This window comes from Xenopus laevis, chromosome 5L (assembly GCF_017654675.1).
Source record: "Xenopus laevis strain J_2021 chromosome 5L, Xenopus_laevis_v10.1, whole genome shotgun sequence".
NCBI lineage: Eukaryota > Metazoa > Chordata > Amphibia > Anura > Pipidae > Xenopus > Xenopus laevis.
In genome coordinates, this window is record NC_054379.1 from 135,701,886 (window position 1) to 135,727,850 (window position 25,965).

Consider the following 25,965-nt stretch of genomic DNA (forward strand, 5'->3'; position numbering starts at 1 on the left):
GTACTAGGTACTTCAGGTAGTTAGGAACAGCTAGTTCGGGCAGCTGTGGCCCCAACAAGGAGATAGTGGCATATGAGCCAAGTCTAAGCCAGTTAGGGTGGAAGTGATAGTGAGGCAAAAGAACATCCTGAAGGAGGGGTACAGAAAATTCCTATCCGGAGTAGACCAGAGGGGCATAGAGCGTATGCTGGACCGGTAGGACCGGAAGGTGTCACAGAAAATTCCTACCCGGGGTAACGCAGGGCGTAGTGTATACGATCGCTGCCAGGACCGGGAGGTGGGTGAGTAACCCTGGAAAGGATGTGTCTGGAAGCCTCAGAGGGGGTACCTAACCATAAAGAGAAGATTTGCTTAGCAAGTGTGCGAGAAGTTTCTTAAGTAAATTGTGGTGTGAATGCCTGTTTGCCCTGGAGTGTGAAGTGAACCAACTGATGTAAGGAAGTGTACCAAGTAAATAATTCTTTATTTAGATCAGTGGTGTGGACTTCTATTCTTCAGAAGGACAGTCAGAAAGACCTTTAAACAACTTTAGGAAGCATCAGGGGTAACAATGGTAACACAGGTAAATTAACCCCTTGGTACCCTTACAAACATGCCTATTGTAGCATTAGCCTTACACTTGTTTTGCAATCGTGTACCTTTCACATCATTACTGTGTACAGTAGTGAACAAATGAATGTTCTTTTGGGGTAACTTTCATATAATTATCCCTAAGGATTTTTTTTATTTTTCAAAATTATACATACATTTTCCATTTATACAATGAACATGATTCTTAACCCACCACACGCCAGTATGCTCTGGGTTTTGGCTAAACTGTCAAATAGTCATGACATCAGTTTCAGTTTCCGAAAAGAAAACTTAAAACTTTGTAGAAAGGCCCTGTTTTTTGGTATTTTAATTACTACAGACTGCTAACTAGCTTGCTTGTATATGCTGAGCATACATGAGCCAATAAACACTACCGACTAGGCTGCTCTATTCAGCAGTGTATGAGGCCATAACGAGGTCCTGTACAATATTATCCAGATATCAATCATGCAGAGTTGATTGCATTGGCACACAGATGTGGCCTTTGCCAGACAAGACTCATTATGATCCAATAAATAGACCTTTGTATTTTTGGTAACACCCTGACTGTTTTGTGAATCAGCCAAACAAGTAGATCTTACAATGTATGACCAGCTTTACATTTTTATTTTTATATGAACCTTCTTTGAAAACTTGAGCTATAAAATTTCAAGTCACAGCTGATGATGAATGTCATTATTATCATCCTTAATTTCTATAGCACAGGTCAGGCACATCCAACAGGCATTACAAAGCCAATACATCATTCACGTCAGCCCCTGCTCATTTTTAACGGCCGACAGATAGGACTCCATCAAACTGCCGACAGATCGGACTGCATCTATTTTAATACTTTCTGCAACAGCACTGGAACAGGTTGCTTTGCTAAATAAAGAGTAACTATGACAAATAACTGCGGTGGGAAAGCTGTTCATAGTCCATCATTTATTTTCCATAAAAAGTTAAGTGCAAAGTTATCTCATCTTGCATCCAGGGACCTATGTCCCAAAAACAAAAATGTGGCTCTGTATACTGTATCTTCCATTCCTTGTGACACAATTCAGATCCATTGTATCCATGTCAAAGTTCTGCCTCTGGTTGTCCCTGGAATTCTTCTGTCCACCGAGATGTATCCATAAAAATGGTGGAGGTGCAGTGGTACAGCCAGGGACTGGGGAGAGGCCCCTGTCGTGTCCAGACATCAGTGTTACAGTCGTATGACTCCATCACTACACTGTAATCTCGAGCCATGCCATGCCAGTGGCCGCCAGTCACATACAAGCAAGACCCAACAGATGTCATGCCTCCGTTTTCATGAAGGGTGTGGAGAAGCTGCACCTGGACATACAAAATGTGAGACGCGGCAATTTATTCACGGATTTGACCATTACGGCTTTCAGGCTCAATTGAATTACTATTGTTGATTTGTAAATCCATAAAGTTGTAAATTGCTTTTTCTTTGAACAATTACAGAATTATATATTTTCCATACAGCAGAACACCTTTTCCCATAAGTTTCTTTCCATAAAGCTTTTTCCTTACCTTTTTCCACAAGTTAACTTCAGGAAGATACATATAAACTTTTTTGGTGTTGTCAGCAATGAGGTAAACAGAACCCCCCACGGTACAACAACAAGGAGACGACAGGTACTTTGGGATGAATGGCGATGCAATGACACTCCAGCCATCTGAAAGACACAAAAACATACATTAAAGGACAAGGAAAGTCTAAAATAGAATAAGGCTAGAAATGCTGTATTTTGTATACTAAACATAAGCATGAACTTACTGCACCACAAAGCCTAATCAAACAAATGATTTATGCTTTCAAAGTTGGCCACAGGGGGATCTCATCTTGTAACTTTGTTAAACATCTTTGCCTGACCCTGAACCTGCACATGCTCAGTGTGGTCTGGGCTGCTTAGGGATCGTCATAAACAAAGCTGCTTGAGTTCTGCATGGCTGGTAAGTAAGGTGGGGGTTCCCCCTGCTGTTCATAAGTATGATTGTTTCCCTGCTCAGCAGTTAGGGACCATCTGACAATTCCTATCCACAGCAGTAAATGAAGGGAGAATTTCACTGCATACAGTCAGGTTTCTTATAAAAACGGTACACATTTTTTAATTAAAGTATATTGGAGATAGGTTTCTTTTTTATTGAAGAAAGTAAAAATGGGATTTTATTTTTTTGCCTTTCCTTGTCCTTTAAATGAATTCTGAGATTTAATCTGAGGCCTATTAGAAAATTTTTTTAAGATGTCATGCAATACACCACACAGCATATATTTGTGATTAACAGCGTTATTAGAGGAGCATATTTATTACATTTCACAGATTTCTGTTCGCTGGTGTGAACTTTTTTTGGCCATATTTAAAGGAACAGTAATACCAAAAAAAGGAAGTGTTTTGAAGTAATGAGAATATAATGTACTGTTGCTCTGCACTTGTACAACCAGTGTATTTGCTTTTAGATAGTTTATATAAACAAGCTGCTGTGTAGCAATGGGGGCAGCCATTCAAAGCTGAAAAAGGAGAAATGGCACAGGATACACAGCAGATAACAGATAAGCTCTTTTGAATACAATGGAATTCTTTAGAATGAATCTACTGTGTATCCTGTGCTTGAATGGCTGCCCCCATGGCTACACAACAGCTTGTTTATATAAACTATACTAGTCTTTCTGAAGCAAACACACCAGTTGTACCAGTGCAGGGCAACAGTACATTATATTGTCATTCCATTTTTGGTGTTACTGTTCCTTTAAGGAAGGGTGAAAACAGAGCAACCTCTGCCTATCTCTATGCATTCAAATGAGACAAGAACTACAATTTTAGTGTGTAATCTGTTTTTGAGTACTAGAACTATCTATGCCTTCCACTATCAGCGTGAGCTCTGCATACTAGCGATAACCTGACCTCAGTGAGCTGCACATACTGATACCTGTGGCTGGGTTGTAGCACTGAAGAGTGAGGGCATTGTACTTCATAGCACAGGAACCAATCAGGTAGAGTTTTCCACTGCACCCGACAGCAGTGAAATTGCTCACATACTTCTGAGCAGGACTTATTAGTGACCACGTCCCACTGTAGGGATCATAGCATTCCACCTCCACGGCTTCTTGAAGGGTTCCTAGGAAGAAAGATGAATGCAAACATCACATCAGCCTAAGAGTTATCACTATAAGATAAATACAGCCACTATAATCACTATTAGACACAAATGTTCCAACCTAGCTCATGATGAACTATAGCTTTGCAACAGCTGCAGTCCCAAATGATTCATGTTCTTGCTCTAAAACCCAATAATAATCTTCCAGAAGAAATCAGTATTGGAGTACTGGATGTATCATGAGCACCCGAACTTGTAGAACTTGCACTAACCTCCAATGACATATATTTCTCCATTAAGAGAGGCACTGGAATGATTGGTCCGTGGATTAATCATAGGTGTTATTGGCTTCCATATTCCCTCATTTAGGACGAAACGCCAGCCCTGCCGGGTAGACCAAGAGTCGTCCCTTGATCCTCGGGAGCCCCCTGTAAAATAAGGAGAAATTGAGCCCCTACCCCTTTAACATTATGTATCACTAGATTATTTCTAGATGGGTGCTATGTAAAAAACACGCTCAACTCACCTGTGACATAAACATCATTGCTCAGAGATGTGATGGAGAATCCCCATTTATTATAATCAGGAAAGTCGGGAAAAGCCATCCATTTTTCTGCCACAAAAATTAAGAGTCTATCACCAATCATTTATCAGTGTCTACAAAACACCCCCTTTTCAATTACACCAAAAAAGTACCAGCAGAGTACTCAACTGTTTCTGTTCCACCCCTCGGGTGAAAAAGTCCACACACTATTGCCTCAATAAATATATACAAAAGACTGAGCGTGAGGAAAGACAGAAGAATCTGGTGGAAATTAAATGGGGGGTGTGGAGAAGCAAAACATAAGGCTACTCGGATGCAAGAAAGAAAAGGTTAATTGAGGGATGCAGATGCAGTTCATAGGGTCTACTACAAATGATAGATGCTTTATATATTGACTAAAGAAAATTAACACACAGCTATGGGACCTGTTATGCAGAAAGCCATTTTATCCAAATAATCCACCTTGTACTAGATCCAAACCAAGATATAATTAATCCTTATTGGAAGCAAAACCAGCCTATCGGGTTTATTTAATGATTACATGATTTTCTTGTAGACTTAAGGAAAAAATTTGTTATCAGGAAAACCCCAAGTCCCGAGCATTCTGGATAACAGGTCCCATACCTGTATAAGAACATAGTTGTTGAATTATTGAAATAAACTGCTCTTGAGGGATGCAGTGAACTTGTATCGTTTTCAGATGGAGCTGCTATGGCAGTGTGGCAGCAGACTTTGCTTATAACATAATTTGAAAGTGTTCTCAGTGTTTATTTAAAGAGAATAGATAGATGGATGGATGGATGGATGGATGGATGGATGGATGGATGGATGGATGGATGGATGGATGGATAGATAGATGATAGAGACATAAGGTGTACACCATAGACAGTTGTTTCACCTGGGTGCCTGAGCTAAGAAATAACACAAGCAATGCAGAAGAACGGCACTCACAGGACTTGCTGAATCAATCTTCCGAAGTTTATTTTGCTCAACGTTTCGGTCCACCACAGGGACCTTCGTCAGGAATCAAACTGGTTCCACTGTTTGATTCCTGACGAAGGTCCCATTGGGGAACCAAAACGTTGAGCAAAATAAACCTTTGGAAGATCGATTCAGCCAGTCCTTCTGCATTGCTTGTATATATATATATATATATATATATATATATATATATATATATATATATATATATATATATATATATATGACTATATATATATTCTCTAAAACTGGAAAATGCAACACTGATTATTCATTAACTGTAAAAGTGGCAAAGTACAATCAGATAAGTTACAGTATCTGGAAAATTCAGCCTCTGCTTGTATAAGGGGGTCACAATCGGAACAGAGCAAACTCTGTACAAAAATACTCCTATAATAGCTAATGATCCTAAGAAATTAGCAAAGGGTCCAATATTGATCCCATCAACTTCTTCTTTTGTTTCTTGGCTGGGCTTGTTGCACTTACTGGTTTTTGTATTGTAGTATGCAAAGTTTGCTGATGTTCTCTGTGTCTCTTCATCTTCTTCATCCTCATCCTCCTCTTCTTCCTCCAAGACCTTTCCTCCCACTACTACCAGAACTTCCTGTAGAAATACAGGTGACTGTTCTCTGAGACCCCTGGTTTCCTGAAAGTATAGGAGAAGATAAAAACTGGAGAAGTGGCCCATGCAAGTTACAAAAACAAACACATATTGAGCTTTGATCCTGTCTATCACCTAAAGTTCCCCATAGACAATTGACCTGGACACACAATATTGCTAGTAGGTAATCATGTTTACCCAGCAGAGGTCTGAGGATCACACAAGCTAAAAGCCATCATTTTATTTTATTGGAATTGATTCCTTAAGAGAAACGGAGATGTGAGTAAAATGAATTCAAGAGACAACCTAGAAATTGGTTGGAACTATAGCCAATCCCTACTTAAACACATGCAGCAATAATAATGGAATCCAGCAATGATGTCTCATGTCAACCATACAAGGTACAAAAAGGAATGTTTCCATTATCTAGTGGCTCCAAAAATGTATTAAATCTGATGGAGCTTTGATCTAGTTCATTTGATTGACGGGCCTTACTTTTGTTGTCAAAGCACAGACAAACTGGAGACATGAGTCGAAAGAATTCATGAATTGGTATGTAATATAGCTATTTCCTACTAAGATACATGTATTTAATTGACTGGCTGTCTTGGTGGTGATAGAGAATAAAATTATGTGTATGCAGACTCCCCCATGAACTCCCCTGACTTGGATGGATTGTGTTCTCAAGCTAGTCTTGGTTACTACTAACCTGGCCTTGAGAGCAGAGCCACCTGTTTGGTCTAATTGCAGTTCTTTGTTTTTCTGTGCTTTGGAGCAATATCGTTATACTCTACCAACTGTAACTCCTAATTTCAAGTTCTCTGTTCAGGGTCAAGACTCTTTGCGCCCAATCTGTCCAATCAGCATAAGGCTGCCCTGTTTGTGATTCATATTCGATGGAGCTTGTGTCAAATAACTCTGTCTTTTGCCTCAAGTGATCTTGGGTAACTGAAATTGTGGGAAGCAATAAAAGGAACCCAGCAATGACATCTTATGTCAACTTTACAGAAAATGAGCGCTTTAAAGAGAAAAAAACCTTTGCCTCTCAGCAGTTCTCTCCTTTTAATCCCCAGTCCTCTATCACCTTTGTATTGAGCTTTTGATTGTTCATTTCATTTTAACAATGCATTTATGCATTTAATACCGCTTCTTTGGACACAAGGCAATAAAGGAGTGAAAGATTTAGGAGGTGTCATATATTTGATAGGTAAACTGGCCTGGGAAATGTGACACGCGGGACAACTGATAACTCCCAGTGTGTGAGAAGTGATACAGAGAGAGATTACAGGAGGTGTCTGGTGATAGACTTGATAAGTGATATGGGTTGAAAAACCAAAACAGGTGAGTGAGGTTACACAGTTGCAAGGGACAACTGGCGTGATAACTGACACTGCGGTGTGGAGGTGATACATTGTCAGGGAGCTGTTAAAGTTCAACAGGTTAACATTAAAGTGAAATGTAACGCAGGTGGGGGAGCCAATGACAAATGTGAGAGACCAAAAGGTGACACAGGTTATAGAACAAGTGTTAGGAAGCGATCAACAATAGTGATGGTTACACAGGTAGAGGGGACGATGTAAATGAAATGGATACTCTTGTCAAGAATGAAAAACATACTATAATTTGTTTACCTGCTATGTAACTCCATGTAGTTGTTTGCATTTTAAAGGGGAACCATATATTTTAAAGTTCATATCTTTAAAAAGATTTTTTATTATATTTTTTCAATTGCAAATTTTTCAAGCTGATCTTAGTCAGATGTTTCTAAAAGGACCAGCATTTGTATCATTTCAACCTTTTTCCTAAATATATATCATTACAAATGAATGCCCTTTCTTGCATTGTTCAGAGGTCATGAAAGAGGACTGGCACAAACTTTTCTAGAATTATCGGCAGAAGATTAATTAGCTCGTATTAATTGGTATATGGCAATAGCCTGTCAAATGGATATAGGTGCTGATGTGATGTATAAAAGTATAAAATAAGTATGAAAATAAAATAAGTATTAAATACGTTGAATAAAAGCTAACCAACTAAATGTCAGATAAAGGTGATGTGTATCACATGAATTACATTGAAATGGCTGTGCAAGGTACATAAAAACACAATTTACAAGCTAAAGCCACAAATATTAAGGATTAAGAAGTAAGGATTCTTACCTGCCCAAGATTCTTGCCAATGAGTGTTCTGCAAACCTCAGACTCACTAATCAATGGCTCTACCTCCATCAACTCCTGCAGATATTGGTCAGTCAAGCTGGATAGCTGGGCCACACTCAGCAACTGTGGAAGACATTGGGCCCTACATTCCTTGTCTTGCTTTACCCAATGTAGAGCTGCCTTAGCTCGGCTCTGCTCATCCCTGACCTGTAGCAGTGGGTCTCCCAAATAACACAGCATCCTCTCAGGGCTCAAAAGCAAGAACTCCTCTTCCTGAGAAACTGCTTCAAAGTTCTCCTGTAGGAAGGACAATGCTTTTGCTGCTACTTCAGGGCAGCCATGTGTTTCACCAAATTCCCAGATACCCAAGCAATTTGTAGCATCCATCTGCTGCTGCAGATAGCGGCTGCACACTTTGCGTACTGCAGGAAAACTAAGAAGGTTGGATGTGCGAATGAGGCCTTCTACATTACCCTGGTTGATAGTAAGACGGCCGGTGTAGGAGAAATCAATAAGAGTCTCCATCACCTCTGGGTCCACTTCTTTAATTTCCACCTGAGCTGAAATGCTTTCTTGGAAATCTCCTGTGAACATGGCATGGAAGTACTGGCTACAGAGTGCAAGGACAGCACGGTGACAGGGAAACTCCCGGCCTTGCACCACCAGAATAACATCTGATAGCCGGGGATTGAAGCGAAGAGTTTGTAGGCCTGAAAGGATAGCATCTGAGTGGGAGGGAAGGCAGAATTCCAAGTCATCAATGTTCCTCACCATGCTGTTATTCTCCAAACAGAACCCAAAGGACAAAGCATGGACAGAGCTCTGTATAATGAGAAGATAAATCAGTATCAAAAAAGACCGGCATCTGTGTAACTCTCAAAATGCTCAATTTGTATTTAGAAATTAGAAATAATTAGTACTGAGCTCAGCTTGTGTCTTTAGACTATCTTAAAGATAAATAAAGTGACACAAAGTTGATGGATTGTACAAGCCAATGGCCGGCCCGTGACCTCTTCAGTCACACAGATGCCATGTAGAAGAGGGGTTCCAGCCTTACCAATATCCTTATATATAAAAAATTGAAACATGCAACTTACAGTAATATTTCTATGTTTTATGTAAGCATGAACATTCAAGCTTTTATTAGAGAACACATAGACTAGTGAATATTGTACACTTCAATGCAGATTAGGGTCAGTTCCATGGAACAAAATACATATCTTTTCTACTCTACCAAGGACAATTTATGCACTATGATTCAGAGCTGATTGCAGTTACAAAGGAAAGTCACCAAAATGTACTCTATATACACATGTCATGGTAAGACAAGACATTCACTTATGAATATTAATGAACTCAAAGAACAAAAAGAAAACTATCTGTCAAGGGGGCAGTATATCCCCTTGTTCAACATGAGTGCAACAAATAGGACATGTGCTGAACATATCTTTTGCCTGTTGTTGAAATACAAAAATCAATGGTTTGATTTGATGGAAATTGAAGCTAATCCATGTTTGTTCCTGATAATTACATGATCAGATAACAGATATTAAGCATTAAAGGGAACTTGTCACCCATTCATAATAATCTGTATAATAAAAGTATTTTTCAAATTAAACGTTCTATACTATACTATATATAAAGTAAACACTTATAATTGTTATAAAGGTATTTAAACATCTAAGCTGTCAATCATATGTAACACCTATTTGGGCCACTCGGGGTTAATTCACCAGCTAGAACACTAGAGCATGGGTTACACGCGACTTACACCCAGGGCAGGGCCTTCGCTAAGTGGAAGTGTTCCCTCTATGGTGTAGTGCAACTACATCCCCCCAGGCTACTGTGCACACAAAAACAACTTGGGCGCCAGGAGGTTCTTAACAATAAGGAACGGTTTATTATGCCAAAAAGGGCAAATGAGCACAGGTTTCAGTACTCACGCAGGAGTTGAGGAAAACAGCATATTGAGAGTTCACACAGAACAAGGCAGGCTCACACAGAGAGTACACAGGCAAATGCAGTACAACCTTTCCCTCCTGGAAGTTGTCAGGAAAGCAGCTTCTACCCTACAGTCCCTCTTCACTGAGGTCCCTGACTGGAGGCAACACACAGAGCCTCTGGGAAGCTACTCCCTTACTGCAAATCCTTGTTGGAGCTTCAGCTGCTCTTTCTCTCTCACCTCTCTGCCTTTCTCTCCTAGAGAGACTATGACAAGTCTGCCCTAGTATATCTGTTCCTCATTCACGGGGTTACCTGGTCCCCGACTTGGACACATGACTTCTTCTGGGCCTATTGCACTCAGTCCCCCTGAGCACATCCAGCTGGAATCACATCCAGAGGCAAAAGAGGAAGTGGCCACTCCCTGCACACACTATATAGGAGTGAGTCAGAGCAGTGTCATCAAATCTCTCAGCCTATCACTGTAAAGGTTATTCTGTAACAGGGATTCTACCCAATAACCCAAGGAAATGGTGAAAAGATTAACTCTATAGGGCCTGTATCCCTATAGGGCCCTACATTTATATTACCTGAACCTCCTCTATGCCTTAGGCCAGTGATCCCCAACCAGTAGCTCGTGAGCAACATGTTGCACTCCAACCACTTGGATGTTGCTCTCAGTGTCCTCAAAGCAGGAGCTTATTTTTGAATTTCAGGCTTGGAGGCAAGTTTTAATTGCATAAAAACCTAAGTATAGTGCAAAGTAGAGCCTCCTGTAGCTGCCAGTCCACATAGGGGCTACCAAACAGCCAATCACAGCCCTTATTTGGCAACACAAGGGGTATTTTCATGCTTCTGTTGCTCCCCAACTTTTTTTACATTTGAATGTGGCTCACGGGTAAAAAAGGTTGGGGATCCCTGCCTTAGGCATATAGGCAGGGCAGGCAATTACTTTCACTTTCCATTCAGCACTTCCTAGATGTCACTGCTCTCCCCACATTCCCCCTCTTTTCTCACCATCTAACCAGTGCATGGGCACCAGGTACAGGCATCAGGTACCCCATTCTGATGCATAAACTAAATTTTGGCATAATGCAAAAATTACCACATTAATAGTGTTTGCAAAATGGCCACTGCCTGCTTGCTGTGATTGTGAATTCCAAGACTGAAGGATATAAGATTTAAATAATTTATATAGTGTAAGTAAAGTTTGACTAACACCATAAAAAAGGATTTGGAAGTATTTCTTAGGGTGACAGGCCCCCTTTAAGACCATTGTGCAGAACGAATATCAGTGCACTGTTAATCTAATTAGTAACCTTTCGACATGGAGTAGCTTCAGTTTTCCTCTTTGCCCTGTTTAGCTCAAAAATGACGAAACATGTTTTTTTGTGTGAAGACAACACACATGAGCCCCATTTATTGAACTCATGCTGAACAAGATGGTATACTGCCCCTTTAGATGTCTTTTCATTTGTGTTTGAATTGTGGTAAAGTGATCCATAGTCAAAAGCATGTAAAAGTAAATGTAAAAATGATTTTATACCTAGGTATAGGAAGAAGAAGTATTTTACTTCTCACAGTGCACAATAAAATGACCAAATAAAAGTCTGAGACAACCACAAACAACAGTGCAACAGTGCACGAGTGATGCAATTTTTTTGCAATTTATGGGGTTCAGATTCAGTTCATAGTTACATAGTTACATAGTTACATAGTTAAATTGGGTTGAAAAAAGACAAAGTCCATCAAGTTCAACCCCTCCAAATGAAAACCCAGCATCCATCCAAGCTCTTGGATTTGGCCGATTCTGAATCGTGCTGAAATCGACCAAAATGCTCATATTCAACCACAACCTGTTCCAAATTCAGGAGTGGGTGAATTCCCAATAGTAACTGCTAATAAGGTTCAATTTAGGCTCTAATCTGTACATATTCAACCCTTTAGTCCTGTACTGTATAGCTACTTGTTAATCTAAAGAAAGGCAAAACTCTACTCTGCTCCAAAACAATCTTTAATTCTTTCCTGGTTCCAAGAAGGTAGTTTAAATGGTTCCTGTAACTTTGTATTGTATTTCCTGCTTTTCTATGCAAGAGAGACTACTTAAGATGTGTATGATGATATTAACTATAATGCAGAATGATGATGTCTGTCTTTGACATATTAAATTAGAGATGGCGAGTGGCCAGTCAATATGCTATTACTGTTATCTACACAGGAGGGGTAGTGTCAGGGCAGGTGAAATGGATCCGTGTGTCATTTGCAGAGAGCTGTAAGAGAAACCAAATATGTGTTGAGGTCACAGAAAGAGGTGCAGGTCTGAGACTGAACTGAGAATCAAAAAGAGGTGCAGGTCTGAGACTTAGCTGAGAAACAGAAAGAGGTGCAGGTCTGAGAATGAACTGAGACTTAGCTGTAAAACCGACAGAGGTGCCAGTCTGAGAGAGAGCCGAGGAACAGATAAGGATGCAGGTCTGAGATTGAGTTTAGGAATCAAAAGAGATGCAGGTCTGAGAGAGAGCTAAGGAACAGATAAGGATGCAGGTCTGAGATTGAGTTTAGGAACCAAAAGAGGTGCAGGTCTATGAGAGAGCTAAGGAACAGATAAGGATGCAGTTGTGAGATAGAGCCGACTAACAGAAAGAGGTGCAAGTCTGAGACTGAGAATCAGAAAGAGGTGCAGGTCTGAGACTGAGAATCAAAAAGAGTTGCAGGTTTGAGACTGAGAATCAAAAAGAGGTGCAGGTCTGAGACTGAGAATCAAAAAGAGGTGCAGGTCTGAGACTGAGAATCAGAAAGAGGCGCAGGTCTGAGACTGAGAATCAAAAAGAGGTGCAGGTCTGAGACTGAGAATCAGAAAGAGGTGCAGGTCTGAGACTGAGAGTCAGAATGAGGTGCAGGTCTGAGACAGAGCTGAGAATCAGAAAGAGGTGCAGGTCTAAGACTGAGAATCGGAAAGAGGTGCAGGTCTGAGATTGAGAATCAGAAAGAGGTGCAGGTCTGAGACTGAGAATCAGAAAGAGGTGCAGGTCTGAGACTGAGAATCAGAAAGAGGTACAGGTCTGAGACTGAGAATCAGAAAGAGGTGCAGGTCTGAGAATCAGAAAGAGGTGCAGGTAGGGTTGCCACCTTTTCTGGAAAAAAATACCGTCCTTCCTAAATTCTTGCAGTTTTTTCCTATTAATAACATTGGGATCAAGCATCAGGTCTGAGACTGAGAATCAGAAAGAGGTGCAGGTCTGAGAATCAGAAAGAGGTGCAGGTCTGAAACTGAGCTGAGAATCAAAAAGAGGTACAGGTCTGAGACTGAGAATCAGAAAGAGGTGCAGGTCTGAGACTGAGAGTCAGAAAGAGGTGCAGGTCTTAAACTGAGAATCAGAAAGAGATGCAGGTCTGAGACTGAGAGTCAGAAAGAGGTGCAGGTCTGAGAATTAGAAAAAGGTGTAGGTCTGAAACTGAGAATCAGAAAGAGGTGCAGGTCTAAGACTGAGAATCAGAAAGAGGTTCAGGTCTAAAACTGAGAATCAGAAAGAGGTGCAGGTCTGAGACTGAGAATCAGAAAGAGGTGCAGGTCTGAGAATCAGAAAGAGGTCTGAGACAGAACTGAGGAACAGTGAGACAGAGCTGTTGGATGTAAGTTTCCATTTTTTAGCAACATAAAATGAGGTGAAGACCTGTAGTTTAGACATATGCACAAACAGAGCCATCCCAAAGCAAAAGAGTTCCATGCTCCAGTTCCTTTATATGGTCATGAAACCATACTAAAGACTTAGTTCTTAATATCCTTATAGTTTATTACTATATATTTACCACATCCATCCTTATAGGTGCTGTTAAGTGTTATTTACTGCAGTAGATTAATTGACTAATGCATTAATTAATTAACATGAGGACACAGTATGTGACTGCAAAGGTTCAAGTGGATTCTGATACCAAAATCTCTCATGTAGGATAAAAAACTTAAATTTGTCCTTTTTTCAGTTTAACATTTGGGGATCGTTTTCACTCCAGATGTAACCTATTCCTTTCTCCCTTGTCTTGTTTTACTGCAGCCTCACGAATTTCTGATACCGATTCACTGATAATTTTATACCTCCCCCACAATAGCTTTAAAGCCTTACAATCATTTGTTGGTTCCATACTGAGCTATTTCATTATACAAACTGGAGAGAATTTACACATACAGATATCCATTTACTAAAGCATGATAATTGGCAATAAACGAATTTTCTCTTAAACCACGAATGCCATGTAATTTATTAAAAGTTCCGAATATAAAAATACGAACGAAAAAAAAGCTGAACGACGCACTAAAGATACATAAACCTCAAAAACTTTTAGTTTTTCAGACAATTACTAGTGAACAGTAATCTGAAACCTTCTAAAAGTCTGAATGGTAAAATGAAGGTCCAATGGGATCAGCGCAGTTCCCTTGAATTCTATGGGACCTTAATACTTTTACTTGGCAAACTTTTGTATTAGAGTTTTTATTGGTTTTTCCAATTCATAAATCTCGAATGTATAGGGTTTTAGAGAAATAAAAAGAAAACAATTTTTTAGAGAAAAAAAAAATACTATTAATGAAAAAAATTGAAATCCGAATGTTGGTAAATCGTCCCCATGGTATATGGTTTTATAGAAAACTGCAACTAACAGTTGCATGCACTGTAATAATGCACTGTAATAATGCAAAAAAACAAAAAAGGAAAAAACTTATTGTTGGTTGAAAAAGGAGCCCAGATGATCTTTATTAGGACATATTCAAAACTGACGTGTTTCATGCCAAGGGTGGGCACTTACTCATCAGATTTTTTATATCATCTGGGACCCTTTTTCAACCAACAGTAAGTCTATCCCGTTTTTGTTTTTTGCTTGATTACATTTAATTACATGGCCCTTGGACTGGGGGTCTGCCTGGGAATAGACCACTGTGAATGACTTTGATTTAATGGAATAAGAATTTTTTGGAATATTCATTGACTTGGACTATGAGTAGAGGTACACACCACAGCCAATCAGTTTATCTGCACTGTAATAATAATACTACATGTAAATGTAAAGTACTGCTGCTGATATAGATGACACTCTGGTCAGGGTAGGACATTTCTTCTTCTTACTATTAGCTTGTACTGAGATATTTGTCCATGAAATACAAATATTTTGCCTGACTACATTTACTATAGCAGAAGGAGTGTTTCCTTTTGGTTATTCAGTAAGTTACAATGACCCAACATCCAAAAAAAAAACCAGTCCGGTATGTCTTGTTTTAATAAATGAGGGAAATACAGTAAAATGACTTGGTTTTGCTCAGTTGGCCTCCTTCAAGTTGGCATTTTATCAGACCATTTTTTTCTTAAATTGCAGCCAACAGCTTCAGACTGTTATATAATTAGCCCCTTAGCTGCGTGGGACGACTGGCACATGGCTTCATTCTCCTTTCTGTTCATGATAAGAACTTCCAGTCATTTGCACATTAGGTGGACATGTAACAATAGGGAAGCGGTTTCAGCGTCAGTTTGCTGGTTTGATATAAATGGGATATATATAAAAAAATTATATTTCTTTAAGAACAATCATATATTCCCTTGTAAGACTATAAACAAGTCTGGGTTTCCATAGTCATCCTGGCCGTCATGTTTGGAAGTTGCAGGAGGTGCATTAGTGAGCGAATGTAAACAGCAGCATTGTATTTCAGTGTTACCTCCCTCAGCCACTGCATATACATACAGCAAATGCAAGTCACACTCTAAAATATAGTTATAATGGAACAGATATAAAGATAACTAGTCCATAATCTGTGCACATTATATAGCGAGAAATGACTTACCAGTGGAGTTCAGGACTTTCTGGCCGCCTGGTGCTTCAGCTATATCTTTCTTTTCTGCTGCCTGTTACTCAGCTGTTACAGGGCAGGAATATTTCTAGTACGTGACTTAACCAACAGGGTGCTGGGTTTAAAAATAGACTTGCCATTCAGTGGCCGACTGCCCATCACATTCCAGCCACCCCTCCCTAGAACCCAAACACACAAACACTGTGGCACAATAGAAAGGACCCCTTGATCGGTCATGTGACAGTGGCAGGAAGGGTTTGGATTGGTGCTTGGAATACAGGAAGCAACTACTTTTTTTTTTTCCTGCTGAGTTTTATTAATTAGAATTAATTAGAAGGTATCACACATTTCCAAATGCAATTGCAAAATAGTTCACTTCCACTTGTTACTCACATATTTTACATACAGTAGCAGGTATATGTTATGGACTTGTACTCAAGGTGGTTGCATTCTGGTGCCAACAGGTAGCTGTATGCCAGTTCTGAATGTAATACGTGTAGTCTAGTATGACATAGTATGAGGCATGGACACAAGAACCAAGATTACATCCAACAAAATAGAACATGATGAGTCCCCTCTGCATGATACAGGCAGCTGAAAGCTATTAGAAAGATACTGGAAGTTACAGTTCCTCAACAGCTGAAAGGACAAAGTTCTGACATCTGTCATTTGTTCTCACAGTTTAAGATCCCAGGTTTTTGCAATAGCCAAGCGATTCCACTTCTCAGTCCAACTCAGTAACTCTATATCAACGAATAATAATAATAATAATTATTATTATTGTTGTTGTTAATAATAATAATAAAAATAATAACACATATAAGGTGTCAACATGTTCCGTAGTGCGGTACAATGGTAACCTACTGATAATGACTGGAAATACATATGTATAGGTAGAAAATGTAAATCACGCTAATATTCAAACATACTGACAGATACACATATATGTAATAAGTCAAATGTTTAAAATCATAACAAATCCTAAAACATGCACAATGTCAGTTTTTTAAAAAAACTGGGAATTTTTGGTTGGTCTCTTTATTTCCCTGTGCATCATTTTTCTATTTATAATGACAGACATTATCCAATGCAGATTTATAAAATGAATGAATGAGTGCAATGAAACAGGATCATCTGACAGTTGCTCTGAATTGGTGGTCAACCCCCCAGAGTTCAAGACCATCACAGAGTGATGGATGGTTGTACCTTTCTCTATATTTTTTTCTGTATTCTTATTGAAATACATAAAGCAAACAATGGTGGGTTATCTGGAAAAAAAACACTAAATGAGATAGATACCAAGGCCAATTTGCTTGGAACCACTAATTACTGGCTGTTCCGTCTGACTTACTGGCAAGCTCCCATTATATCAGTTGCTAAACTACAATTTATTTGGACCTGGTTAGTGGGAGATGCATTTTTTTAGTGTATCTCCCACTTTTTTGTGACACTGCACCCTTCTGAAACCTGTAATAGTTTTTAGGGGCCCAGACCCAACCAACTGGTGGGTCCTAGTTTCCCCTTAATTAAATAGCTGAGACTCCTGTTATGGTGATACTGCAACAGCAGTTACTAACTAACAAATTATATACTGTATATATATATAGTATATTCATTCTTTCTTTCAGAATGTAACATTGAGATAAGTCAATATATATTAAAGAGAGACATTAATGGATACTTAAGGCCAGAAAAAACATACATGTTACTAGAAACACAAAAACAGATTCCCAGTATGTGATTAAGTTCCAAACATTTCAGCCTCTTTCTCTTTCCAAAATGTAAAGCTTCTCTCTATGCACTGACACAAATCATCATCTTCTGAAACATGAGGGCCCTGGTTACTGTTGTCTTTCCTTTCTGTCTCTGGTCCAAAGAACCGGACTTTGAGGTCCTCAAATCCATCAGACCATGTTCTGCGTCCTGTAGCTATTTCTTCTAGAACAGTAGAATGGAAAGCTCTGGCTGTTTCCCACCCATGGTGCCCCAGCTGATCGAAAACCTCAAAACAGAGAAGATGTCTCATCCGTCTTTCCTCCTCTGGCATCTCTTGCTCCAGAAGTCGGAAGTAGCCCAACATGAACAAGTCTAAGGTTAGTCTCTCATGAGTCACAGAAGGCTGTCTGAAGGAGGTGGACAGAAAGTGTTCAGGGGGTGGAAGAGCAGATGGATTATTGGATGATTCAGAACTATTTTGATGAGCTGTTTTCCAACTTCCTATGAGACGCTGAACAGTATTCCTTTGCTTCCGTAAATGCTCCAGCACACTCCCCAAACGAGAAGAAACACCCTCCTCTACAGCAGATGTTCCATTCTTGTTTATCTCATTAGCATCCTCTGCACACTTTGATGCTGATAGCATTCCATTTTTATCCATTTCAAACATCCCTGCTCCGGATCCTAACTTTGAATCCCTCTTCAGAGCCTGAATATTTGTTGTAATATTTTCAACTTGTACTTTTACTGAGTCTGACTCTTTAGTGTTTTGAGTTGGGTCATGGTCAGCTTGCAGCATCTCCTGGTGTGTTTTGTTGTTTACAACTCCTTTGTGTTCTGATTTTTCTGTAGCTTTTATTGCTGCACGCAATGAATATGCTGATTTCTTCCAGTGACTTAGAAACAAGAGCACAATTCTCTCCTTCCTCAGTGTTCGCAGTGGTATAGGAGAATCACTGAGTGAAGAACATTCTTCTGAACTCAGTCCTGAATCACTGGTGTCCTCTGATTCCCTATTTAAGTGAAGGGTTTTTATAATAGACGGCAGATGAGTTTGATTTTCTGTCTCAAACTGGACCTTAAGTCTTCGAACTGACACCCCGCAGTGCAGTAGCTCTCTCATTGGAGATGGCGAATGAGATTGATTTAATTTAGAGTTGACTATTCTGCATGAACCATCTGGTGTTGCACCCGTGGAAGAGAGGAGTTGGGACATACTGTCAATCACATTAGACATAGAAACACACCAGTCCGGGTCCTCATTATTCTGGAGAAGCTTGGAATTAACGGTGATATTTACCAGGGGTGTAGGCAACAGGGCTTGCAATTGCTGCACCTGGCGTGAAAGTTCCCGTTCATACTGTTGGCATTCTCTTTTACGGCGCAATCCTTCCATCTGTCCATCAAGAATATGTAGTTCTTCCTCAGTCAATAACTCACCATATGGTCCAAGAACAGCACTCTGAGTGTGAGAGTACCGCCATTCTCCCTGCAGAAGAAGGGAATTTAATTGTTTTTAAAATTAATTTACATGCAACAAATATAGCACAAAGGCAACTCGTTCCATGCTACAAACAGCAAACATATTGAACTGAATTTGTGTTGATAAAAAATGATCCAAATCAAGAACAATTATTAGTTAGTATGTAAAGCAATTAAATAACTGTTTAATATATTAAAGAGCCTGCGGTATTTAATTACATGATTTTCTAGTAGAATTTAGGTATGAAGATCCACATTACGGAAAGATCCGTTATCCGGAAGCTTTCTGGATAACAGGTCCAATACCTGTAACTGCAAATTACTATTTTTTGTAAGAATCAATACTTGAAATGGCCTTTTTTCACATCAGACTTAATGCTTTTTTCATTTGTCACTCAGTTTTACTTTTGGGATAATTCCTCAGTTATAAAATGATGTTAGTCTAACCATACCTGCATGGCTTCCTCCTCCAGATGAGCTTGTAGTCTGCGTACCATCACTTGCCTCTTCCATTCTGGAATCAACTGTCCCTGTTCATCATGATTAGGTACTAAAGCATCCAAATCTACCAAGGGACCCAATTCTGGCAGGGGATCTTGACCCTTGCCAAAGACTGCCTCAGAACTTTCTCCCTAAAAGAAAGCAATAATTAAAGGCCACAGTCATATGGAGTAAGTGTAAAATAAATGATTGGCTGCCACTGCCTATTTATTTTTGATCTACTAGCAGTTTAAAAAAGGCTAATATCTTGAAAATTAAGTGTCAACTGTTCATTTGTTTTTTTATTTTATTTTACATTTCCTGTGTTATTTACTAAAATCTGAATCTTTAATTAAAATAAAAAAAGCTCAAACAAGCTCTGATTTTACCTTATTTTTTAATAAAATAACTTGAATAAATCAGATTGGGGAAAAACCCAATAAAATCAGGCAAAACCCCAAATCATATGGACTTTTTTCCTGATTTTTCCGGGCTTTTGCCCGAAAACCCCAAATTTATCGGGCTAAACCCAGCGCAAACCACAATATCTCCAAATTGGGACAGGGACATCTCTCATTGACTTATACAGGACCTTGACGAGTCTGAGATGGCAGATTTTCGGATTTGGGCTTTTTTGCAGCATCGGGGTATAATAAATCTCAATTTGTTTTTGCCCCAAAAGTCCCAACCAGATAAAGACGAGGTTTAGTAAGTAACCCCCTTACAGTCAATACAATATTCACACAAATGAATGTTATTTGATACTTTACCCAGGACATTTTTTTTCTCAATGAACCCCAAAAATTGTGCTTCAATGCAACAATACGAAGAGAGCACCGCAGGGTCCCAACAGTGACTACAAATAAAACAATAGCCCCTATGCAATGATAATATATTCAGTAAAAAATAGGGACCATAAGAACTCACAGCTTGAAGGAAAATGCTAGTGATTCTTGCTTTCTGAAGGCCCTGAATAATTCTCGACTTGTCGTTGAGTAAAAGATCCTTTATTGTTTCAGACTGGTTTTCCTGTCCACTTCGCTGGAAGAAAAAGAGCAGTGAGTGACAAATAAACAAGAGATTGTAATGAAAGGGACAGAAAGAAACTACCTAGGACATTAGAACAAACACTAGACTGAAATGGTGTACTTGCAGATACATGAACTTGGAGGAACTAAAAGACAATACAAATGGAAGAGGACACCAGATGGGAAAGATACAGATATAGCAAAAGGCAGACAAGTGGTGGGGATGAAAGATGAGTTCTTGCATGATGCTCTGCTCAACTGGACTCAGTACAGAACAGCCTTATGGTTTCCAATAAACATTCCAAAGGAATTTCTAACAGTTCTCAAGAAGGTGGATGAAACTAAACCAAGAGAAATTGTTGTTGTAGCTGCATATTTAATAGTTGTATACAACCATAGAAAGATACATAGTAAAATATTTAAAGGATCGGCACATTCTTTAAATTGTGAATATTTGCTTTTTTATAGTGATAGCATCTTATCCAACGTTTCAAGGATCCTTGGAAAAGGTCCCCAAGTGGGACCGGAACATTGGATAAGATGCTATCACAATAAAAAATCAAAGATTCACAATTTAAAGAGCGTGCTGATCCTTCATCTGTTTATACATTCATTCTTGATTGTGCACCTCGAATCATAAGAGGTTTGAGTGTTATATATATATAGTGCTAGTAACAGAGTAAGTCTTGCTGCACCCTTAACGAATCTTTTAAATGAGAGGGGATATTATGTTATAATATACGCTAATATTTAATATATAATTTTATAAAAATGTATTATATAATATGTATATTCCTGTTGTTGGATTTAAGAGAAAAGATTCAGTACTGATAGTAAACTCTTTTCGGCATTAGAGGAATATTATTCAGCTTGATAAAACAAGTGGCATTCAGTGAGAAACCAGAAAACAGTCAAAGAAAGTTACTCAGTGTTATTTAGCAATTACATGAAATAGCCCGTGGTATCCTTATTTTTCCCAAACCTATCACCAACACAACTTTAATGGAGGAAGTCTAAGAAATGTAGTGCACGGTGCTAGGAGATGGTTTGTATAAACATACAGCCCTACAAACGTTTGTATAAGTAATGCCAAACAAAACATGAGGACAATACAATCAAGGTTTAAACAGCATAATCATAACAATGTTATTAAGGTTTTTTTTAGTGTATGGCTTGTAGTGTATGTTCCAGACTACAAGTTTATGATGAAACAGAAAGAATGAAAAAGAGAATTTCATTACGTGGAAAAGATAAAGATATTATAGAATTCAGTAACAAAACTCAATTCTCACGAGTAATCTGCCAAAAACTGGACCCACTGCACTATTGGCTGATAATTGTTGACTTAGCATACATATAAGATAATTAGGAAGAATCTAAACTTAAGCAAGTGCAACATTGGAGCCTAACAGGTTGCCCGAATTTTGCTTTTTTAGCTGAGAAAACATGTGGCCACAAGATAATTTCGCTTTTTTTTTAGTTGAGAAAACATGTGGCCCAAGAACCCAGGTGTGCCTTTGCCACAGGGTAGTAGAGACATTAGATAGTGCTCACCAATGCAATTCTATAGATAGAAGGAAGAAATAAAGGATTGGAAGTATTTAAAAGTGAATGTTCTGCATACGCTGTTGGTGAGGAGGGCTGTGATCTTGGCTTTCTGAAGACATCTTCCAATCTTCGGCTCTGAAATCACTGCTTGCTCCACAGGCTCCATTGCCATATTATAAATATGTCTCAGAGCTTCTAACTCTAACTCTAACTCCAGCAGCTCAGGCCTAGGTGTAAAAAATGTCTCTTTCCGAAGGTATCCAATTGGAGGCCTTAATCCAACAGCTCCCAGCTCCTTTTCTCATTTCAACACTGCACTTCTTCAAGTTGAGATGTGTGTGTTTATTTCCCTCTCTCGGTTTCACACATCATTAAACTGCCTGTTACTCTTACATGCTTTGCCCCCCTTAAAACACCTGTCTCCCCACAAGGACCTGACCCTGTCTATGATACCTTTCCCCCTTACAAACCTGTTTTACTTCTCTCACACATCTCTCAACTGCTCTGTTTCTGGCATACAGGGGAGGGGGATCAAGTGGCAATAATAATTGATTTTTACTGCAGGGGGAACTAGGGAAGTAGGTGTAGGATGTCTGGAAGGAGGGAGGGCTACTAGTGGCATGTGGGATATTTTACCTGCAAAGTATTGTGCTACTGACTCACTTAACCACCTCTCCACCCCCCTTCATTTACAAAACGTCTCCTGGACCGATAGAAAGAGGTAGATCATGTAACTACACTGCAAGATCTGTGTCACACCTAACTCATTAATGAAATGAGACACACATACAGCACTTTGGGCAAAGGTCACTGCGAATAATGGCTTTCTGCACATCCCAGAGGGACATACAAATTGAAACAAATGAAGGAAAACATAACAGCATGACACAATCTGACCCATATTGATTGGTGGTACATTGAGCTGGCCAGACAGTATGCCCTATGATCCTAATGAGAATGTACAAGGCATGTTTTTTGTCAGTCATTTAATTTTTGCCTGAAAGAAGTCTTTGTGGGATCCAAGTGCTGCCATAGACATAATCAATAGCTGGGGAGAAGTATTGCAGTGAAGGAGAAAGGTACATGCTGTATAACGTCAACAACAGGGATAACTACCTCTCCATTATCTGCCCAAACTACTGCCTAAAGTTGCCCATAGATTATAAAATCTTCTTGTTTGGCAAGGTCACCAAACAAGCGAATCTTTTACCGATATGCTCACCCTGAGGTGGGAAATAGTGGGCCGATCCGATCATTTAGCCTGATATACATTTGTCACTTTTTGTTATGCTCCCCTGATAAATCTTAGCATTGCCACTGCGAGTATTTTGTAATGCAGCACAGAGTCATTAAAAGACAAGTGATATGCAGACATACCTAAATGAGAAATAATGAGTACACTCACCTCCACATTAATGTCTTCCAAAGTCAAACAGACTTTGTTGACCGATGAGGTCAGTACAGGTATGAGACCCATTATCCAGAAAGCTCTGAAATAAGGCCGTCTCCCATAGACTCCATTTTATACAAATAATCCAAATGTTGAAAAATTAGTTCCTTTTTATTTGTAATAATAAAACAGTGCCTTGTACTTGATCCAAACTAAGATATAATTAATCCTTATTGGAAGCAAAACCAGCCTATTGGGGTTATATAGGGTTCACATGATCTTCTAGTAGGCTTAAGGTCTGGTTATCAGGTCCCATACCTGTATAGGTATCAGGGGGAACTTTTGCAGTACAAAAGTGAAAATTATGAGTATATTGTATCAAACTCATCGGTCTTAGCCACTGGTATATATATCTATATATATATCTATAATACACAAAAGCCATGAATATCTTGTAAATGATATCCTTATAAACAGGGAGTTCTGATGTCATCAGTTATAAATGGTGAGTTCTGATGTCATTTCTGTCACATGACTCACTGAAACTTGTGTATTATAATAAATAAAGTAACCCCAGTTGCAAAATATGAGGATATTAGAAGTTACCTCGGAGTTCCATGACCTGTATAAAAACACTCGGCCTTCGGCCCCGTACTTATATATATCCTTATATATATACAGGGGGGTACTGTATTCCCTATATATACATTTATGGCCTTTATCATAAAAAACAAGAATGTAGTTTGAAAAAAAATAAAAAATATTGTAGACTATAAGAAGTGTCTCCCAGTCCTGAGGTGTAAAGTAGTGAAATTCTTAACACTCACAAAAATAATTATTTTAGGTGCCTTTGCACTGGTTTCATTTTTCACTGGTATTCAGACATGGCTGAAAGAAATTCTGTTTGATTTCATTTGTACTTCTATGTTTCATTTTACTTATGGCCCCATGGAGTATAACCATACCTCTGAACTGTTCCGAATGACAGCTCAACCCTCAGTCCAGGATTGTTACTGAAATGTCCCGACTTTCTCTTTGAGCGACTATCCATCGTGTGGCGCTCGATTTTTTTCCTCCCTGGTTATCTCCTATAAAAGTCAGGGAGGAGAAATTGAGCATCGCACGATGGAACGTCGCCCTGTCGCTGTTTCTGAAGAGGAGCACAAGCGGAGAATTGGTAAGTTATTTCTTTTTTTTTTTTTTTTTTGTAACTTGCACTTTATTGATTTTCCAAAGAAAACAAAAAACAGAAAGTACATACATTTCCAGAAATGCCCAACAGTCATGGTAAATAACAACGGCATATTATTAGCAAAAGTCAGGTACATGAAATACACATCCGTGAAAAGAGAAATCATAAATAGCAAACAAGGGAGGGGAGGGGTTAACAAAAAAGAAGAGCCAACCCTAATCGATACCTTCAAGCGTATAAGGCGAAATCAGCCCAGGGATCCAGTCCCTTGCACACACAAAAAAAAAAAAAAGATACAAGAAATCATCAGACTTCGTACGAGTGAGCATCTGCAGTCGTGAGGAAGTAGTTCCAATTACCCCAGACTTTATCATATAAATGTAAGGTGTTACTTATTCGGGAGGTCATTTCCTCAAATTTCTTATTACTATCCAACCGCGAGATGACCTCCCGAATAGTAGGAAGGGTAGAGGACTTCCATTTGGAGGTGATCGCCAACCGTGCCACCGTCGCCACCTGATTAACCCACCTTTGACCAGCGTTGCCGACCCCAGTGACAGGTAGGGCCAATAACAAGTGTGGCATCTCAATAACCAGAGGTTTTTTAAAAACCTTCAGTATCAGCTGAACAATATCCCTCCAGAAAAGTGCTAGTTTCGGACAATCCCATAAAACATGAAATAGAGTGCCCTTGTGTAGGCAGCCCCTCCAGCATAAAGGACTACATTGAGCGAACATTTTAGAGAGGCGGTCCGGGGTAAAATACCACTTCATCATAGTTTTATAGATACTCTCTTTTTGCTGGGTGCACACCGTCATTTTCCGTGCATTCTCCCACATCATCCCCCATTGGGAGGGAGACCATTCCTTCCCCCATACTTTTTCCCAGTATTGCATATAAGTGTGTTTAGGGAATGGCTCTCCTGGAATGGTATTAAGCAGACTATATAATTGAGAAATCAGCCCCTTGCAAGGGAAGCCGCCACTCAATATTCGCTCAAATGGAGTCAGCTCTATCCGGGGGCGATGCCCAAACAAAGATGCAATATAATGTTTGATCTGGAGATATTCCAGCATTTTCCCTGTGTTCCAATTACATTTTCTAAACAATTCGTCATAAGTATACAATTGCTTCTGCAGCGGGTTAACAAAGTCATGTATCCTATTAAACGCATGGGCTGCCCAATCTAACTGATAGGATGGCCCTTGGCCAGGTTGGAAGTCCGGGTTAGCAGAAAGCAACAGCAGGGCAGAGGGGCGTTTGCTAATTCGATATTTCTTTAAGCAACGGTTCCAGACCGAGAGGGTGAAAGCAATAGGCTTCGGGGCCAATGCAGATAACTGGACTCTAGGGTGGTTTGTTAAAATCAGGTTACTGATATGGTAGGGGAG

The 25,965-nt window shown here is 39.4% G+C and overlaps 2 protein-coding genes across 3 annotated transcripts; both read right to left on the bottom strand.

Annotated features, from left to right (window-relative positions):
- Nucleotides 1-444: 444 nt before the first annotated feature.
- On the bottom strand, nucleotides 445-15,744 carry klhl30.L (kelch like family member 30 L homeolog). 2 transcript variants are annotated; one of them, NM_001091724.1, is given in 8 exon segments: nucleotides 445-1,908; nucleotides 2,113-2,258; nucleotides 3,511-3,699; nucleotides 3,951-4,106; nucleotides 4,205-4,291; nucleotides 5,690-5,849; nucleotides 7,964-8,785; nucleotides 15,732-15,744. In NM_001091724.1, coding segments are annotated over 7 exon segments (1,770 nt in total). In that variant the 5' UTR covers nucleotides 8,738-8,785; nucleotides 15,732-15,744; the 3' UTR covers nucleotides 445-1,650.
- A 284-nt stretch (nucleotides 15,745-16,028) lies between these two features.
- On the bottom strand, nucleotides 16,029-20,721 carry LOC108717102 (espin-like protein). The gene is made up of 3 exons (XM_018263873.2): nucleotides 20,343-20,721; nucleotides 19,388-19,567; nucleotides 16,029-18,942 (listed from the first exon to the last, which is right to left on the bottom strand). The coding sequence occupies exons 2-3, from the start codon at nucleotides 19,430-19,432 to the stop codon at nucleotides 17,479-17,481; spliced, it is 1,509 nt and encodes a 502-aa protein (XP_018119362.2). The 5' UTR covers nucleotides 19,433-19,567; nucleotides 20,343-20,721; the 3' UTR covers nucleotides 16,029-17,478.
- Nucleotides 20,722-25,965: the final 5,244 nt, after the last annotated feature.

Bases quoted from the DNA above. Each gene is read 5' to 3' on its own strand.
- LOC108717102 (XM_018263873.2), bottom strand. From the start codon at position 19,432: ATGGTACGCAGACTACAAGCTCATCTGGAGGAGGAAGCCATGCAG. The intron at 18,943-19,387 runs GTATGGTTAGAC...CTTCTTCTGCAG, and splicing joins TGGAGGAGGAAGCCATGCAG to GGAGAATGGCGGTACTCTCA.
- klhl30.L (XM_041562178.1), bottom strand. From the start codon at position 8,737: ATGGTGAGGAACATTGATGACTTGGAATTCTGCCTTCCCTCCCACTCA. The intron at 5,850-7,963 runs GTAAGAATCCTT...CTATACTTTCAG, and splicing joins TTGGCAAGAATCTTGGGCAG to GAAACCAGGGGTCTCAGAGA. The intron at 4,292-5,689 runs GTAAGTGCAACA...TTTTTGTGGCAG, and splicing joins ATACTACAATACAAAAACCA to AAAAATGGATGGCTTTTCCC.